The sequence below is a fragment of the Neovison vison genome, chromosome 7, assembly GCF_020171115.1.
Source record: "Neovison vison isolate M4711 chromosome 7, ASM_NN_V1, whole genome shotgun sequence".
NCBI classification, from domain to species: Eukaryota; Metazoa; Chordata; class Mammalia; order Carnivora; family Mustelidae; genus Neogale; species Neogale vison.
The window spans coordinates 173,700,768-173,720,462 of NC_058097.1; the positions used below are offsets into that span (position 1 = coordinate 173,700,768).

A 19,695-nucleotide genomic window follows, 5' to 3' on the forward strand; every position below is an offset into this window, starting at 1 on the left:
GAACTAAATAATAATCTAAAATACTATGTATCAAAACTTGTGAAATGAAGCTTAAGTTGTGTTTAGAGGGAAACCTAGGGACATTATTGCATAAATTCGAAAGGTCAGCTGAAAGCTAATGAGCAAACATCTTTATCAGTTGAATGGACAGAGCAGCATAAACTTATTAAAAGTAGACAGAAAGATAAAATAGAAATAAAGATAAAAAAATACAAGGGGCACTTGGGTGGCTCAGTCAAGCGTCTGACTTTGGCTTAGGTTCCCATCCTGCCATAGAGCCTACCAGCACTGGGCTCTCTGCTCAGCGGGGAGTCTGCTTCTCCCTCTCCCTCTGCTTGTGCTCTCTCTCTCTCACTTGCTCACTCTCTCTCACTTGCATACATAAATAAAAATCTTTTAAAAAAAAAAGATACAAGGAAATAGGAAACATCGAAAGGAAAAAGCAACAAAGCAAGTATTTGACAGTTGACAAGGGATCATGCTAAAAGAAATTACATCAAATACACAGATCTACAGAGATTTGCCTTATCTTCCTCTTAAAATCTATAGACATAGTATTTGTGATAGAAAACAGCAATAGCTGCTAACATCAGAAACTGAGTAACTGGGGCTCCCGGGTGGCTCAGTCAGTCGTTAAGCTGTCTGCCTTTGCCTCAGGTCATAAGGGCCCTGGGATGGAGCCCTGCATTGCATCAAGCTCCCTGCTCAGTGGGAAGCCTGCTTCTACCTCCCCTACTCCCCCTGCTTCTCGTGTTCCCTCTCTTGCTGTGTCTCTCTGTCAAATTAAAAAAAAAAAAAAAAAAAAGAAACAGTAAGTTTTGGAAGTTGGAAATCACATGGATCAGATGAACAGAAAAGCTAGAAGAGAAAATCAGGACCCCAGCTATGATATATATGAGAAATGCTTTTCTCATATCTGTAAACTCAGAAAAAAGGAATGTGAACAGACTATGAGGTAATTACCAATGACAATCAGTTTAACTGACCAATTGATTGTGATGTTGTATGGTAAATTAAAGCTCTCTAAACAAAATGGAGACCTCCTACTAACAACAGTGGAAACAAAAGTTTCCAAACAAAAGAATAAGCCTTTGGAAGATCTAGACATCCAGTTAGACAGAAAAGTTTAGAGGTGAAGGAGTAGAGCAGGAGGCAGTTTTAACCAGAAGGAAAACTCTAAAGCACAACAAATAAACTCCACCAAGTCAAATAAGAGGACGCCTCCGAGAAGATGAAGTAATGTCACTAGAAATAGGAGAGCAGCAAAGTTAAAAAGAATATACACTAGTTCAGTGTTGCTGCTATTATTTTGGGTTAAAGTAAAGATGAGAGAGGTATCTCATGCACATTTGGCATAAAGAAAATTTTGGACTTTGACAGATTAATTTTTAAACATATTTTTGTCCTGTATTCCAACAAATCAGTCTCTAGGAATCTGGTATACATGCACAAATGTGAAAACAAGCATGCTTTCTAATGCCCTGTTCACCAATAGAACAATGGTTAAATAAAGTATGGTATGTCTGCTGTCTGGATTCTCACTAATGTTAAAAAAAAATAAGGTAGATTCTTCATGTATATACCCTAACGATAAAATAAATAAACTAATAACAAATAAAAAAGTTGTACATCAACATATATAATGTGCTAGCTTTCATGAGAAACCCAATAAAAAACCTAGAGTTAGATTATGTAATACAAATATTACACACACACACACACAGCAAAGTTAACCAAACTGCTAAATTTATTTATTTCTGAGACAGGACACAAGATTGGGTTCTGAGGAAAGTCGAAGAAGGCATTCTACTTCTACATGTAATTCTACATTGTCTGAATTTATTTTAACCAACATCATATGTTAGTTTTGCAATTAAAATGTCCCATGCACACTTTTGTGACAGGAGAGATAACAAGTGATATGGCAACAAAATATAGCTTATTCTAGGTTAGTTGATTTTAAGAATAGATTATTATTATGTATTATAGAATATAGTATTCTTAATTATAATCTTTAATCCTTAATTGAGGTTAAATTTTAAAGAAGGATGAAGGTAAAATTATTCCATCAAAAATGGGTAAAATAATTTAAAGATTTTATTGCTAGTAATTTAAAGCATCAAGTATACTTGCTCTTAAACCTCTGAAAGATAGTGATTAACAAAATTATTCTAAAACTAATTTTCCCCTTAATTCTCACAAAATAGCCAAACCTATTTAAAAAATTCACGGTTCTGTAGATTGATACATAAAGGAGGCTACTTTTTAGAAATAACCTTATAATTTCCTTAATACAAGAAAAGCTGTACTTACAACAAGGAGCAGCAGATTGAACTGGTGGTCCCAGTTGTGGAAAGGTCATAAGAACAGAAATCTCTGGTAGATCATGTTGCTTTATAGTATGTTCTGTAGTTTGGTCAGCCCAAACCACCACTTTTTTCCTCTCTACCAAATGTTCAATTTCTTTGAAGTCAGACTCAAAAGCAGCATTTGAAAGGCCAGCTTCTTTTAATGCACAATACTGTTTTCTTAGGGCTGGAAGTAAAGCATTCAATACTCTATATAAAGAAGGTCACAAGGAAAGAGAGATAAATATTATATTTTAAATATAGTATTATAGTTTTACATAACATCCAAAGTATTAGCAGATCATTAGAATGACATCCTGTACATGTTTTCTTTAGAATGCCTCAATATACTCTCACTACATTAAGAATAGAGTGAAAAAATTCTGGATGGGAATTATAAGCATCAGGTCATACTCTCAGCTAGTCTTCATTTGCCTCCATCTGACCTTGGATAATACACAAACTGAGGATTCTCCTCTATAACTTGGGGTACAACTAGATAGTCACTGCTTACACCAGGAGACTACTGTGAGAACTAATGAGTTAAATACATATAAAAGGTTTTTGTAAAACATAATGTGATTTATAAAACAAAGATACTACTGTTACTGATACTAAGTACCATGGAATTAAAATGAAAAATGAAAAAATACACTCTTCAATGATGAGATTCATTTCAGGTATGTAATATTTCAAAAGAACCACAGTTAACTTTCCTTGAGGTTAGCTCTTCATGAGTTAAAGCAATGGTTGTCAAAGCCATTCAAAGGAGTTCTAGAAGGAAGAGCTGTGGACAAGGATGGTGGGTAAAGGGAACTGATGGGGCACAGGTTTCCTGGCTCTGATTCAAAATCTTTTCTATTGCTATCAGTCAGAGCAGTATTGAATGTATCTTTTTATGTATTAGTCCTCCATGTAAACATTCACTGAAGAAATGCTGCAGTTAAACAGTTATAAATTTATACACTCAGTCAATGGTTCTTAAGTTTTATATCAAGGAAGATGTCAAACAACTTGACCTTGAAATGCTTCAGTCCTGGTTGTTTCAGTTGACTCCGAACATCCAGGAAAATAGAATCATTTCAAGTATGGGTAGGGCAGTGGCAAAAGGATAATTTTCTCAAGGAAGGAAGGAAAGAAGGAAGGAAGGAAGCAAGGAAATAGTTGCTTTATTATCCCAGAGTCTTAAATATTTAGATAGTAGTACAAATAAATAGTCTGTGACATTTTTCTTTTTGTTGAAGGTAGGGAGTACTCCCTTTAAGCCAAGAAGGCAACAACTATAGGGAAAAGTCATTAAGCATAAAGTCAATTTAAAAAAAAAGGTTATTTATTGAGCACCTATACAAATCACGTGCTGTGCAGAAGAGAGAACAAAGAAATTTTAACAAAGAACTTTTTTGTCTTTCTAGAAGTCTCTCTCTTCCCAAGGCTTACTCTACATTTCTTCATACTTCATAGGTACAAAACGATTATCTCATTGTTTTGATTTGTATTATCTTGATTAGTAATACTGAGTATCTTGTCATATACCTGTTGGCTCTCTGTATGTCTTCTTTGGAAAAATGTCTACTTAGATTTTCTGCCCATTTCCAATTAGATTGTTTCCTTTTGTGCTATTGAGTTGTATGTTCTTTATATATTTTGGATATTAACCCCTTATCAGAGATGATTTGCAAATTTTGTGTCTCTTTGAAAGGTTGCCTTTTTATTTTGTTGATGGTTTCTTTTGCTGTGCAGAAGCTTTTTAGTTTGATGTTAATTTAACTTACATTAGCTTTTGTTTCTTTTGCTTTTGTTGTAAATCCAAAATATCATCTCCAAGTCTGATGTCAAAGAACTTATTGTCTATGTTTTCTTCTAGGAGTTTTATGATTTCAGGTCTTATGTTCAAGACTTTAATTCATTTTGGGCTAATTTTTAGGTATGGTGCAAGATAGTGGTCCACAGTTCCATTTCTTTGCATGTAGCGTCCCGATTTTCCTAACATCATTTATTGAAGAGACTGTCCTTTCCCCATTGTATATTCTTGGTTCCTCTGCCATAAATTGACCATATACGTGTGGGTTTATTTTGCGCTCCCTATTCTGCTCTATTAAGCTATGTGCTTTCTTTCTTTCTTTTTTTTAAGATTTTATTTATTTATCTGACAGACAGAGATCACAAGTAAGCAGAGAGGCTGGTGGGGGGGGTAGGGGGGAAAAGCAGTCTCCCTGCTTAAGCAGGGAGCCTGATGTGGGGCTTGATCCCAGGACACTGGGACTGAGCCGAAGGCAGAGGCTTTAACCCACTAAGCCACCCAGGCGCCCCTGCTTTTTGTTTCTTAATAACAGTGCAGTTTCTTTTTGTTTTAAGTTTCTATTTAAATTCTAATTAGTCAACATACAGTATATTCTGTGCTTGTTTTTAAGCTAATACCATACTGTGTTGATTGCTATAGCTTTGTAATATAGTTAGAAGGAAATAAATCAGACAGGAATTGTGACACCTCCAACTGTGTTCTTCTTTCTTGAGATTCCTTTGGTTATTTGGTGTCTTCTGCAGTGCTATACAGATTTTAGAATTTTTGTTCTATTTCTGTGAAAAATGCCATTGGAATAATATTACTCTATTAAATCCACAGATTGCTTTGGACAATATGGACATTTGAACATTAATTCTTCTAATCCATGAACACAGAATATATTTTCACTTATTTGTGTCTTCTTCAATTTCTTTCATCAATGTCTTATAGTTTTCAGTGTATTGGTCTTTCATTTCCTTGATTAAATTTATTCCTAGGTATCTATTATTATTTATGCAATTGTCAATAGGATTGCTTTCTTAATTTTTCTGACAGTTTGTTATTAGTATATAGAAATGCAACAGATTTGTATGTTGACACTATATATATACACATATACACACATATATGTATATATATATGCATACATATATATGTATATATATGTGTGTGTATATACATATATATATATATATATAAAACCCTGAAGACCACCAAAACTACTAGAACTGATCAATGAATTAAGTAAAGTCACAGGATACAAAATCAATATATATACATATATATCAATATATATACATATATACGTATATATATATAGTGTCATGTCACTTGCAAATAATAAGTTCTAGGTCTTTTTTCCAGCTTGTATGCCTTTCCTTTTCTGTTTTTTTTTTTCCCTTTTCTTTTTTTTTTTCCATGTCTAATTGCTTTGGTTAGGACCTTTTTTGTCTCGTTTTTTTTTTTTTTTTTTTGGATTTTACATAGAAGTGAAATCCATATTTTATGTTTTTGATGACACATTTTAGATTTTTTTATCTTGCATATCCATTAATTATTGTAAAGTTATTTTTTACTACATTTTCTTTTAACTTTCATATTAGCTTTACTAGTAATTCATCTTTTACCTTTACTATATATTAACTTTTACCAGTGAGATTTATACCTTCAGGTTTTCTTATTACCTAATAGCACCCTTTCTTTTCAGCTTAAAGAAGTCTCCTAATATTTCTCATAAGGCCAGTTTTATGAGCCCCTTTAGCTTTTGCTTGTCTGGAAAATTCTTTCTCTTCCCCTCAATTCTGGACAAGTGTGCTGGGTAGAGTATTCTTGGTTAGAAATTTTTTTCTTTCAGCATTTTAAAGGTATATTATATCACTTTTTGCCTCTGCTATACAAGATCAGGCTATGATAGTTCATCACCTTTATTATTTTTTTTGTCATTTAATTCTTATAAAATCTTTTAAAGAAAGTATTATAACCTATTTTAACACTTAAGAAAACTAAGGTTAAGTGAGGTTAAATAATTTATGCACGGTCATACTGCTAATATAAAATAGAATGCAAGACCAACTCCCAAACTCATACTCTTTTTACTATAGTATATTACCTCTGTTTATAATGTTTTGGCTCAGCATTTTGCTAAATCAGTAAGAGTTAGTCAGAATCTTTTTGCCCATTTGAAACTAAAATTTACCTTAAATGTATTAATCTATTTGTCTGATATAGTAATGGGTTTCTTTGATACTTTAACTCTTGCCAGTGGCTTGAGTGTTAGTAAATGAATATTCATGGTCTGTTCTAGGTAGAGATAATAGAAAGCTTAAGATTAGGTTGAGCTTTTAACCACAGAAGAATATCTCCCTAAAGTTTTTCCTTTCCTTTTCCTCTTTTTAAAATAACTAATGTGACTTATTTTACATCAGAAGTATGGAAAATTAATTACTAGTTATTTGAGAATACTAGAAGTGCAGTAGAATTTTATACTAGCAGAAAAACCTTAGAGAAATATATTTTTCATTTTATAGAGCCTGAAAGTGACAACTAAAGAGTTGACTGACATATCCAAGGTAACAAAAATAAAGACTGTTATACTTTATTGTTTTTTACCATTATGTTTCAAAAGATGTTACTATGAGCTAGTAGAGCATGAAAGCTACTATAGCATCACATAAAAATTGAGACAGTTGAAGTTAAAAAATATACACTTTTAGTAACTTCATTTTATTGACAAAAATCATTCTGGAATTATAAATACTTTAAAAACTGCCACTTAAAAAATTAGCTGTTATTAATAGTAATTGCTTCTAAAAATAAATTTTTAGAAAAAAATGCTTTCAAAACTATAGAATACTAAAAATATTAGTTGGAAGAGAAGACCCACGTATTTTATACTTTCTCAATGTTTTCTAACTCTGTATACTTTCTGACGCTGGCAAACACTTAAAAGTAATTTATCCTATACCAAATAAAAATTTTCTGGCAGTGGAAAACAACTTCTATGTTTCAGGTTTCTCAGGTCTGTAAGTATTAAAATTTATAGAATAGATAAATCCATGCACTTACGCCTCAGTTTGCCTGTGTTGTTGTTCTTGAAGACAAGCTAGATCCACCATATGTTTAATTTGTGCTTTCAAATCTTTGTTCTGGAGGTGCAAATGGTGACAATGAAGATCTTTGTTGAGCTCCTGGGGAAAACAATGCAAACTATACCTCAGATTCCTTTAAGAATGTTAAAATTAAGTAATTTTCAACAAAAAATATTTTATATTGGTGCTAATAGTTTTAATTTTTTATATACAAAAGGATAATATTTAGGAATGATCTGAGAAATAAACATCCTGGTATAAGTGGTCTCTAACTTACAAGCAAGGTAAATTTTAAGTTTCTCAGAAATTAATGTTAGGAACTTAGAAAAAATTTTATTATGATGATAGTTTCTTGGTCTATCCAGCTTCTTGATAAAGCTGTGAAGATATGAATATGACCAGGTTTTGCTTTACTGTCATTTCTTCAGGGCTTTTCCTGAGCATTATATTTAAAGATGGGTACTCTCCACTTCCAATAGTCTCTGCCACAGTATCGATCAGTAACAATTTCATTTATCTGTTTATAGTTTCTCTGTCTACTTAGAATGTAAGGTTCACAACCAGGACAGTGGGTACATCAAACTGTTTCAGTGTTATAGCCCCTGTACTCAGTTTCTGGAGTTGCATGTAATAAAAATTTCTTGCCTTCACCCAATCTGGTATAAGCTTCATCCTAGATCAGAAGTATGAAAAGTCTTTTATAGGTTCCCATTTTCCTAAACCACATGTGGTTAGCTGCAAGTGTTCTCTAATCTACTCCCTAAAATTATTTATCTTTCCTTAAACCTACTAAACCTTAAGTAGGAAAATGTCAGCTACATGGTTATATTAAAGTGTGAAAGGGATAATCCAATAGCATTCTCAGAATCCTTAACTGGGAAAATTTTGGTCAATAGGATGAAAGGAAATGAAATCTTTTGGACATCTGAGGGACTGTGACAGCAATCTCATAAACAGAAGAGCTATGTCAAGAAGGTTCCTCCCCGTGACAAATCCATTTTCGCTCTTCAATACTCCTTACCGATTGACCACTGATTTTCTAAAAGCTTAAAATTGTTTTTTCTTCTTTTTTTTTCAATACTTTCTATGCCAGTGGTAGGCACTATGGGAAACAATATCATTTGATGTATCTGAGACATAGTAAAGTTGGGGGTTGTTTCTTTATATGATTTATGACTATATTTTCACACTCTTTAGGGAGTCAGAATGGTATGGTGAGAGCACTGGCCTGAGTCAGGTGGTCTTAGAAATGGTCTCAGCCAGAACACAAATGCTACCTGAAGCTAAAAATATAGTCTTTATGGAGATCAGTTTATTTGACTAAAATTTAAGAGCTTGACTAGATGATCTCTTTAGTTTTTTCGTTTTAAGATTCAATGATCCTAATGGTCTAAACATATTTGCCAAATATGCCTTCTTTTCTCTTGAAAAAAGAATCCTTTCTTTAATATTTCCCCTGATAATCTTATTCTTTTATCTTCTTGAATTACCTGTCTCTTAAAAAGACAAGACTTGATTGTATAATTATATTAGTCAACAATAGGCCTTGGCTTGTGTGTCATCTTTGGAAAGCCAAGTTTATAATTTGGTCTTGTCTTATCTTGATACACTCATGATAGAATCTGATTGGAAGAACATGGGTCTATTCTGAGAACTACAAGTAGGTTAGTAATGGCTAAAGTGAAAAATATAATGTGAGGTTATGTATAAAATGAGAGGTACTCAGGCCTAGGAAATCATAGCAGAGTTTGTGTCAGGCAGAAAGCACTGAAGATTAATATGATCAGGGTTGCTTTCTAGAAGGCTCATTTTCATTATAGTGGAATTTGAGTGGAATCCACAAGACCAAACGTAGCAGTCCAATAATGGTGGGTAGTGTTCTGAATAAAGGTAGTGGCAGTGGGAAACAGGAAGTAGTAAACAGATTTGAGAGCACAAGTGGTAGATATTGCAGAAAAGGTATAAAAAGAAGAGTACCAATTTGAAAGTCACAGTACTGAGTCTGTGTCTAGAGTTATATGACTGTGGTAAGTTCTTCTGCAAAATAATGTCTGTTTTCTTACATTAGCTATGAAAACATCCATGGTAAAAAGAATTGAAAGTTAAATTAGGGTTGTAGGAATGGAAGCAGTTTTAATTTTATTGTTTTTTTTCAAATCATTTGTGATGAAATTCATTAAAAAGACTTTAAAAATAAATTCTAGGTTCACAGTCAGGTGTGAAAAAGTTTTGCTTAAGGGAGTTACAGAGGACAGATTGCTAGAAAAAATAAATCTGACCATACTGTAAATTTATTGAAATGTAAATTTATTGTAAAAATGTAGATTTATTGAAAAAATGTAAATTTATTGAAAATAACCCAAATATTAACTTTATAAATGCTACTAAGTAGACAAAGAGGCAAAAACAAATTACCAATTATAATAATAATACTAAAAAGAATACCATAACACTTTTTAAATTGGAGCTTATGGTAAGTATGGGGAAGCAAAGGCAAAGCAGTAAATTTCTACAATTTATTTATTTACCTTTTTGCCTCTTTAATGCTAAATAAGTTAAGTACTTCTGTAATTGGGATTTGGTTATAAATTAGAATTTTGATTATACAAATAAATTATAAGTATAATCTAAGTAAAACTAGTGAGAAATGAAAGTTTTGGCTAACCCTCAATAAATCTCCATACTAAAGACTTATTCCATCTTCATTTATCTCTGGTTTTCTTTGTAGCAAATAGGGTAGCTACTGCTTGTTGCTTACTGCTCCTTTCACTTCCGTGACTGTCATCATTGACTGGTCCTGTTAGTCTTCTCCCTCCCTAGTCTGAGTTTTAGCGCTAAAGGAATGGCCTTTTGTAGCTATTGCTAGCCAACCAGAGAATTCATTTCCCTAGTCATGATGCACTGGGTAATATTTTTCAGTTACAACAACAAAAAAATTGTTATCTTTGAGTATTAACCATGACAACCTGCACTCATTTGCTACTGAATATATTATACTTTATTTTACCTGTATTGACAATCAGTCTAGTGGTTTTTTTAGAAATTTGAAACTTCCATAGGATTAGATACCAATTAGCTAATACATAGTATTGAAATTCAGAAAAGCATCATCCAGGTAAAGACTCAGACACTCCTTTAAAAAAAAAAGTGTAATGAAGTTATTCTTTTAAAAAAAGTAATAGATATTTGGATCAAAATTAGGTACTTTGTAGCAGGTGTCTACTTACTGCTTATGTTATATTCATTTTCCCCTCCTTTCTTATTTAGAAAACTCTAATTTTGTTCACAGTGATAATGTGTCCAGCAAAAATATTCACCTTTCTATATTCCCTTATAGCTAGGGACAGCCGTGTGACAATTCTAGCCAATAAGATAGGCCTGCCAGGAATTTCCGGAAATGCTTTTACTCTCCCAAGACAGATATACCCTCCCACTTTATTTCTCTCTTCTTCTGGCCTAAGTGTGTAGTTGAGACTAAAGATGGAATAATGATATGGCAACTATGAAATGAGAAGTATAATAATGACACTGATGACATTTTGGAGGTACTATATTAGGAATAAAATACATATTCTCAAGACTTATTGCCAGGGAACAAAATAAAGCCCTGACTGGTAAAGGCATAAAAAAGTCAGATTTCTGTAACCATGTGGATAAATACAATTCTTATCTGATTCAGCCATTAACCATCATTACCCATTACTACTCTTTATAATATTTCACCCTTCTAGGTGGAATATCTTCAATTTAGTACTTATATGCAAACACACACACACACACACAACTTTCAAATCAGCTTTTGTTAGCTATGATAAAAGTAAGGGTGGCCATGTTTAAAATTATTTTTCCACAAAACCTTAACTATTAAAACAAATTGAAATTACCTAAATGATGAATCCTCAAAAGTACAGTTTGATTACTTTATTCTAACTTAAGAGCTATCTCATAATAGGTTGTAATTGCTTCAGAATAACTTTACTTAAAAGAACTTTACTCTTCATGAAGTAAAGAAAAGGCAAATTTATTGAAGAATTAGTGAGGCAGAAGGTAGAATGAGTGAAGGGAAATGGTAAAATGAGTCAACTAAATCTCAGAGAGATGGAACAATAGTTGTCTTATGAGAAATATTTACCCAATGACAAAGACAATGAGTTTCAAGAGCTCAGTTCTTACAAATGAGTCTGAATACATAAACACATCTATACCTTTGGAATATGACCATTTTGACCTAAGCGTTCCATTTCAGTTTTTACACGATGGAGCCAATTAGTATTCTCATCAAATTGCTTTAATTCCTCCTCCTTTTTCTTCTCCAGGTAGCAGCGACGCGTTTTCAACATTGCAAGTCTATGATCTCGTTTGCAAGTGGCCTGAAAAATAACGCATTTAATAGTCAGTTTAATTTTTATGATATTTGATGTATGTGATATTAGTAAAGTGGTAAATTTTCTCATAAGGGTGCAACTGCAGTCTATTAAGTTAGGCTATACTTTTGTACTTAAAGCTATTTCCCCTTTGAAATCTCCACAATACTCCTGCTTGCAGGAAAATAGGAAATTGAGCTGTGAGTCATTTTTATAAAATTACATGTTGAGAGTTTATGGCTTTAGGAATTACAGTAGTTGAAGACTGTAGCTTTTTGTGTGTGCTAAAATACATTCCTTTAAATGCTGCATTTGAAAAGTTCATACAAGGTCTGATAATTCCCATTTCTTTACTCAAAATTAAAGCAGATGCACGTCCTGCTCTTTCCCTTCCTCCAACTTGAAAGATGTGAAGAAATAATTGCTCTGATATTGCCTACAATGCTTTAGATAGGCTGGTGCAAGTGTTAGAAAATAAAGCTTATAACAGCTCATAAATATCCGATTTTAACTGATGGTTGGTTCAGGACCCAAAATGGGTGTTCTCAATATTTTTGGTATTTTACGTAGGCACAGATCTGGCCTTTTGGTTTTTTACCCCAAGGGTCTTGGACACTATCATGGAACGGTGAGCTGAACAGCTTGATCTCTCTGGGCTCTTTGTAAATAGATACTGAACTAAAAAATCATAAGATATGATGGCTGGATTTGAAAAAGATCCCCAGATTAGAAAAAAGCACCTGTAACTGGTTTTGGGAGTAGGAACTATATGAAAGAAAAAAGGATCAGGGACTATACTATACTTGGTCAAAAGCCTTATTTATTCTCTTAAAAGATAAGTTCTTCTTTAATATATTTAATTTTTGGGAAAATTCAGGCTTTAAAGAAATTTGCTGAAATGTAAAAGAATGTCACTCTTCTCACCACCTCTTTTTGTTTGCTTTGGAAAACATAATTCATTATTTTTCATTAAAGTGTTACTTACGTTATCATGCAATGAGCTAATGGTTTTAAAAATTAATACATAAATACATTTTTTAAGTCTCAGTTTGAAAATTTAATATAGGAATATTGGTAGATGGAATTCATAAGAACAAAAGTTCTTTAAGTTCCTAAATAATTTTTTTTAAATTTTTTAATTTTTTATAAATACATATTTTTATCCCCAGGGGTACAGGTCTGTGAATCGCCAGGTTTACACACTTCACAGCACTCACCAAAGCACATACCCTCCCCAATGTCCATAACCCCACCCCCCTTCTCCCAACCCCCCTCCACCCAGCAACCCTCAGTTTGTTTTGTGAACAGTAATGGGTAATGAGACCTGAAAAGTTAAGACCCACTACTATAACAGAAGGTAGGATATGCAGTCTCTTGACTTTCTTCTGCTATTCAGCAGTTGTGAAAATTTAGGCAAGTTAATCTCACTGGATCTTTAATTACCTCATCTGAAAATGAACATAAGAGTAGTGTACCTGCCTGAAGGAAGACAGTTATATCAAATTATCTTTACTTTGCTTTAACATTTATAAATGTTCTACAAACTCTTAGAAACCAGGGCAGGGTCTACGGCCATACCACCCTGAACACGCTTGATCTCCTCTGATCTCAGAAGCTAAGTAGGGTCGGGCCTGGTTAGTACTTGGATGGGAGAAACCAGGGCAGGAAGTGCTCTGAGGCTCTCATGGCAGCTAATATTTAATACCAAAAAGTTTTACACTGAAAACCCCTAAAAGTATGTTTTTGATTCTAAACGTCCATCAACAGTTGCCTGCGTGGCTGAGTTGGTTAAGTGTTCAACTCTTGATTTTGGCTTGGGTTGTGATCTCACAGTCTTGCTCTGTGCTCAGTGTGGAGTCTCCTTGAGAGACTCTTTCTCCCCCTGCCCCTCCTCTCTTCGCATGTATACAGTCTCTCTCTCTCTCTCTCAAAATAATAAAATCCTTAAAAAAGAAAGTCCAACAAATGTATCTTTTATGATGGTCCTCTATGGGGACATTTTCCATATGGGTACTCCTATTGAATAATTGTTCTGAAATAAATAGCAAATAAGTGTCTGGGGATAAATGCTAAAATTTGCATGTTAAACCCTGACATTAAAGCAAATGCTTCCCATTAAGGTTTCAAAAGAGTTTTATATATTTTATTAACAAAATCACCAGAATACCACAAAACTTCTTGAGTGAGAACACACAAAAAATTCTAAAATTTAGATGTTACTACTGCTTTGTACCAAAGGACCGCTAACATGCTAAACTCATTATTTGGCTAAAAATAATTTGCAGATTACCTTTATATGGCTGTAAAATCACCCAAGAGTTTCACTTTAATTCTAATCTCAGAGTCTATACTTTAGAATCATTTATGCCTGAATCAATGTTATGAGATTCTTTTAGCGCTTCTGATAATAAAGCATTTTGGAGGGGATCCAAGAGAGATATAAAACTCCTTGCCCTAGCAGATAGCAACTGCCACCAACAAAAACACCTCAATCTCTATAGATGTCTTCCTATTTTTTTTCAATAATTTAACTACAACCAATACGCTTACGAGGTTTTATCTCGTTTCCCTAGAATCATATGAATAGCTATAAGAATTGGAATATGTAGATTTAACTGACCAAAAGTAAGAAATTCTAAAAGGGAAGTAGACTGAAAACAGGCAGTAAGCAGAAGAATACAAATGCAAACAAAAAATTTAAAAAAACCCGGCCAAACTCATCTCCTACTCTGTCTTAGGAAGTACTCATATTTTCGGTATGTCAATCAAATCTTATTAAAGTTGTTTTTGAAAAAGGCATTTTCAATAAGATAAGGAATAATAAATGCATACTCAATAAATAACTAATTTTAATAGGACAGTTTAATAGCTACTGATAAACTGGCATCAATGATATATTAATGAATACTTTATGATTAATTTCTTAGCATATCATACTCTGCAATCATAGTCTGAGAAAAAACTGAAATGCTAGTTTTTAAAGCACTATTTAAAAGCACTATTTAAATTTTGAAGAAAAAAATTTTGAAGGTTTTCAGGGGCACCTCAAAAATACATTATTTTTGATCCTGCTTATCTCTCATGCTTCTTGAACTTACATCTTATTAACATTTTGTTAGTCCTAAAAAATTCTAAGCCTGAAACTTTGCATATTATCCTTTCTCCTTTTACACTAATAAATCTCCTTCAGAATAACTATAAGAAGAATGCCTGACTTTTCAGTTTGTCTTTCATGCAACAACATGTTGTTCACAGTTGCTATCTTTTTATCCTTTACTTGATATGATTTCCTCAGATCTTCCAGTTTTGACTCTTTTCATCTTATCTAACACAGAGAAAATGATAGAGGTAATATGCTCTGGAATCAACTTGCTTGAGTTCAAATCATAGGTCTGATACCATGAGCTGTGTGACCCTGTGCAAGATGACTTCTTTGTGCTCTGGTTTCCTCATCTTGATTATAAGGATAATAATATAACATCCCTTATAGGGTTTTATGAGAATTGAGTTAATGCATGTAAAGCACTTTAAAGACTACCTAGCACTGTACCTATAAAGTGAACTTTGAAATTTCAGTGAATAAAGCTTTAATTTCTGGAAGTTTCATTTATATTCTTTTTGTGTGTGGATGTTCTTTTGATGTTTTATTCCTTTATCATTAATTCCTTTTTTGACGTCTTCAGTCTTTTTTATAGTTTTATCAGATTGCTCAAGTGTCTGAAATTTTAGGAGTTCTGTCATTATTTGCCAAATCTGCTGACTTGGTTATGGTGGACTGTTTTACCATGTGCTTTTTATTTTTTTATTTTTTTAAGAGATTTTATTTATTTATTTGAGAGAGAGAGAGAGCATGAGAATAGAAAGGTCAGCAGGAGAAGCAGTCTCCCCACAGAGCAAGGAACCCAATGTAGGGCTCGATCCCCCGACTCCAGGATCATGACCTGAGCTGAAGGCAGTTGTTTAACCAACTGAGCCACCCAGGCGCCCTACCATGTGCTTTTTAAATTTTGGACAGTGGCTTCTCATTAGTGATTTGAACCAGAGGTCTGTTTAGCTAGGCGGATTCTGTATTGCTCTGCCCAGTTCCCCAAAGATTATCATTCCTCTGCTATCATTTTCTATGTTAATTTCTCACTTGAAGGACTTACTAACTAAAACATATGGATTATAAGAATTCAAACCTCAAATTCTTGGAAAGAATATCTATAATGGCAGTTTTTAACTTTTTTTTTTTCTTTTGAAATTTTTTAAAGTAGGCTCCATGCTGGGCATGGAGCTCAATGGGGGTATGAACTCATGACTCTGAGATCAAGACCTGAGCTGAGATCAAGAGGAAGATGTTTCTTCATGGTGTACTACCAATATGAAGAGTACAGGCCTCTGAGGTTTCCAGCTTTACACAGGGTCTGCCATTTCTAACTCCCTGTCTCCCATTGGTCCTTTACCAAAGAAGTGGTATACATCAAAGGTAGGATATTGGGAGAGGTCTGTGTGTGTGGAAGGAGGGCAGTGTATTACTGCATGAAATAATAAAAATGAGTAAAAGATGGTCTGCATTTCTAAACACCATGCAATGGAAATTCTAACAATGTCAGCGATAAAATATTCTTTCCTAGAAAAAAAAATCTGCGATTGGTCTAAGTTGTAAATTATTGCCTGCATCCAGGGTGTACCACGCCTACTGCCTGACTTTTGGGCCCAACAATGAGTGTGTTAACTTCAAGTTAAGTATTCCACCAACCCTCACAGAAGCAACAGTTGCAACTGAGATTTTGGTTTTTTGGTTTTCTTTTTCTTTCTGACACCTAGGAATTTAATTTTTTGTCTTGCAAACATAGCTATGAATTTAAGACAATGTTTGATTCTTTTCCTCCAGCATTTCCAGGTGTTTGTAGTGAATGGGTAACTAAATCATTACCTATCACATTTATAGAATTAGAAGTCTCCATGTGTTTACATGTCTAAAATTTAATTATAAATAAATACCTTTTCTACTTTGTCTTCTGAACACATCATTTCGATTTGCTTGTGGCACTGTTGTTGGTAGAATGATTTAAGTTCATTTTCTTTTAGTAACATTTCCAGCTTCAGATATTCGTGCCTAATTTCTTCTCGATTCTGGAACAAGCAGTTCAGAATTTCTTGAAATCTACCAGATATAAAACACATTATAGAATCTCACTAATTTTGTGAAATAAATTTAAGAAAAAAATGAACAAGAGTATATATCACTCATAGAATTAGACTCAATGACAAATAGTGAATAGGATATGACTATTCCCTATTAAATTACAAAAATGTTTGGAAAAGGGTATTAACTTTATTTTTACTGTACTTCTTTTCTCCTCTAGGGAAGATCATACTATTAAGAGATATAGGTATAATAAGGCTTCTCTATGCAAGTCATAATTATATAAATCATATACTCTATTTTGTCTATGTAATCCAGCTACTTATTAGCAGAAATAAAATATTATGTTTGCAGGAAAAGGATGATAATTTGAATCTGTACAATCCCAATTAATAAGGCCCCCAAAGCAACACAGTACTGTGTGTTGTTTTGATGTTGGCTAACTGTGAAGAAACAAGCAGTGGGTGGCATAATCATATGGTGCCTCCATGGCCCCCTAGGGAAAGTGAGATAGCCAGTTTTTAGTTTTAGAATTTGTTACAGTGAAAACACACCATACGGTTAGGTACCCCCTACAGCCTGGCTAAGAGTCAGCTGACACTGCCAGGACCCAAAACAACCAAGTTCGTAATGTGGTAAACCTAGAAAAAGCCACTCCGATGTCCTTCCTCTAAAGGGAGATGGAGATTTGGAGAATCAAAGTTGGGGGATTTGACTCCTAACTCCTCCAAATGCATAAAGACCTCAAACTCCAAAAACTCATGCAAGGCCCAAGAGGAAATTACAATTCTGCATCCTCCAGGGTCAGCAGAACATTGGTCACAGCCATATTCTAATTTTATAAACACATATTTATGTTTTTAAATCACAGATCAGGTCCATCACATACAGGCAAAGCTCTCAAAGAAAAATTAACTGTGAAGCCTTTAAAGTAAAACTGTAACAAAGTATATGCATTTAAAAATAAATGTTCTTCAGCCAGAATTTTAGATGTATTTTTAAGGATCTGTGGTAAAAACACTGCCAATTTACGTCAGTAGTTCTTAATGAAACTCTATTGGGAATGACTATAAACCACAATACATCGACTTTACTGCAGTTTTGTCAAACTGATAAATATTTCATAGGAAGTATGTACGGACATTGCAATTTCATTGTATTATTATATTACAACACGCTAATGCCAGTAAATGAATTGATAAGTTATCTTTAGGTTATTCTCAAAGACAATTTCTTAGGTTTTTTTTTTTTAATTCTTTATCCAAGGACAGAATTAAGTATTTGTCAATTTTGTAATTTTATGGTCCAGACTTGTTTTAGTTGGTGGGGTTTACTGAATAGGATGGAAGAAAAGGAAGTATCAAAGATTTCTAGATTGTCTTAAAAAACAAAACAAAACAAAAAAACTATCATTTTAAAACAATAAAGAGTCTTAAGGGATTGACTAATAACTATTTTCTAGTCACTTAAAACATTCAACTAACTGGTAATAAAAATCTCTGCCAATAATTTTAGGTGATACATCAAGAATATTAAATTCTACACAATTTCTTGATATAGTCACAAGTTTTATAATTACTTTGTATCAAGAACTGTACTTCCTTTTTATGACTTCTTCTTGAATATTATTTTTCTAAATAGCTTTGATAGACAGGAAATACTATATATTCTTCTTTTCACCTTATCAAACCACATAAAAATGTTTAAGAAAGACTATGCAAATTCATGGTATTAAAAAAGTTCTATGTAACAGCATGATTTGTTATGATAAAAGATATTTCTTTTATCATAAAGATATTTCACGTATCTTTATGACACATATAATGTATGATACATGATACCATAATGTATGATATCATATATCATATATGATGCATGTATATTTCACATATATATGATATGAAATATTTATCATATATATTGTTTTGTTTTTGGCTAACTGTGATAAAAGATATTTCATGTATTTCTTTCAGGACATAATTACTTTTGAGGGAAAATGACAAAAGCTATGTGATATATAAGCTGATCATTATAGCCTTTTTTAATACACAAGGAAATTATATTAAATAATACATTGCACAAATTAAAACTCTAAAGTTTTTACTGTTTTGTTTCCTAGCTCAGGCCGACCTCTTGAATCATTTTATCAGAAGGAATAGTTCAATGACTTGAAGCCATCAACTGCAGAAAAGTTTACTAAGGTTTCAGATATTAACTAGATTGGTTAAGCAGCGCTGAACGATTCCATGCAAGCAAGGTAAGCAAAGAATCCAAGTTGGAGCAGCTGATGACTTTAATTTTCTTTAAATTTGTTTTTAGGGACTCCTGGGTGGCTCAGTCATTAAGAGGCTGCCTTCGGCTCAGGTCATGATCCCAAGGTCCTGGGATTGAGTCACACATTGGGCTCCCTGCTCAGCAGGAAGCCTGCTTCACTCACTCCCTCTCCCCTGGCCTCTGTTCCCTTTCTCATTGTCTCCCTGTCAAATAAATAAAATCTTTAAAAAATAAATAAATAAAATAAATTTGTTTTTAAACATATCAACAAAAGAATATCTGGTTGCATGTGGACCAATCCCACATTTGACTAACAAAATGAAAACTAACAACAACTAATAATATGCCAGTTCAAAGCTTTCTTTGATAAGGTAAACTGTGTAACAAAGAATGACTTTTACTTCATTTATTTTTTAAAAGTCACCATAAGGGGTGCCTGGGCGGCTTAGCTGGTGAAGCGACTGCTTTCAGGTCAGGTCATGATCCTGGCTGGGGTCCTGGGATCAAGCCCTGCATGGGGTTCCCTGCTCCATGGGGAGCCTTCTTCTCCCTCTGCCTGCTGCTTCCCCTACTTCTGTGCTCGCTCTTGCGCGTGCTCTCTCTCTCTCTCTCAAATAAATAAATAAATAAATAAAATCTTTAAGAAAAAAATGAAATAAAAGTCACTATAAGATTGGTGGGATATAACAAAAAGCATCATAAATGC

The 19,695-nt window shown here is 33.4% G+C and overlaps 1 protein-coding gene across 2 annotated transcripts in view; it reads right to left on the minus strand.

Annotated features, from left to right (window-relative positions):
• KIF18A (kinesin family member 18A) overlaps positions 1-19,695 on the minus strand; it is a 79,488-nt gene that overhangs the window by 35,126 nt on the left and 24,667 nt on the right. For both annotated transcript variants that reach the window (XM_044258998.1, XM_044258997.1), the window contains 4 exons: positions 16,571-16,733; positions 11,426-11,590; positions 7,198-7,319; positions 2,314-2,558 (listed from right to left, as the gene is read on the minus strand). In XM_044258998.1, coding sequence (XP_044114933.1) covers positions 2,314-2,558; positions 7,198-7,319; positions 11,426-11,590; positions 16,571-16,733 — 695 coding nt within the window. The remainder of the gene's footprint in view (positions 1-2,313; positions 2,559-7,197; positions 7,320-11,425; positions 11,591-16,570; positions 16,734-19,695) is intronic.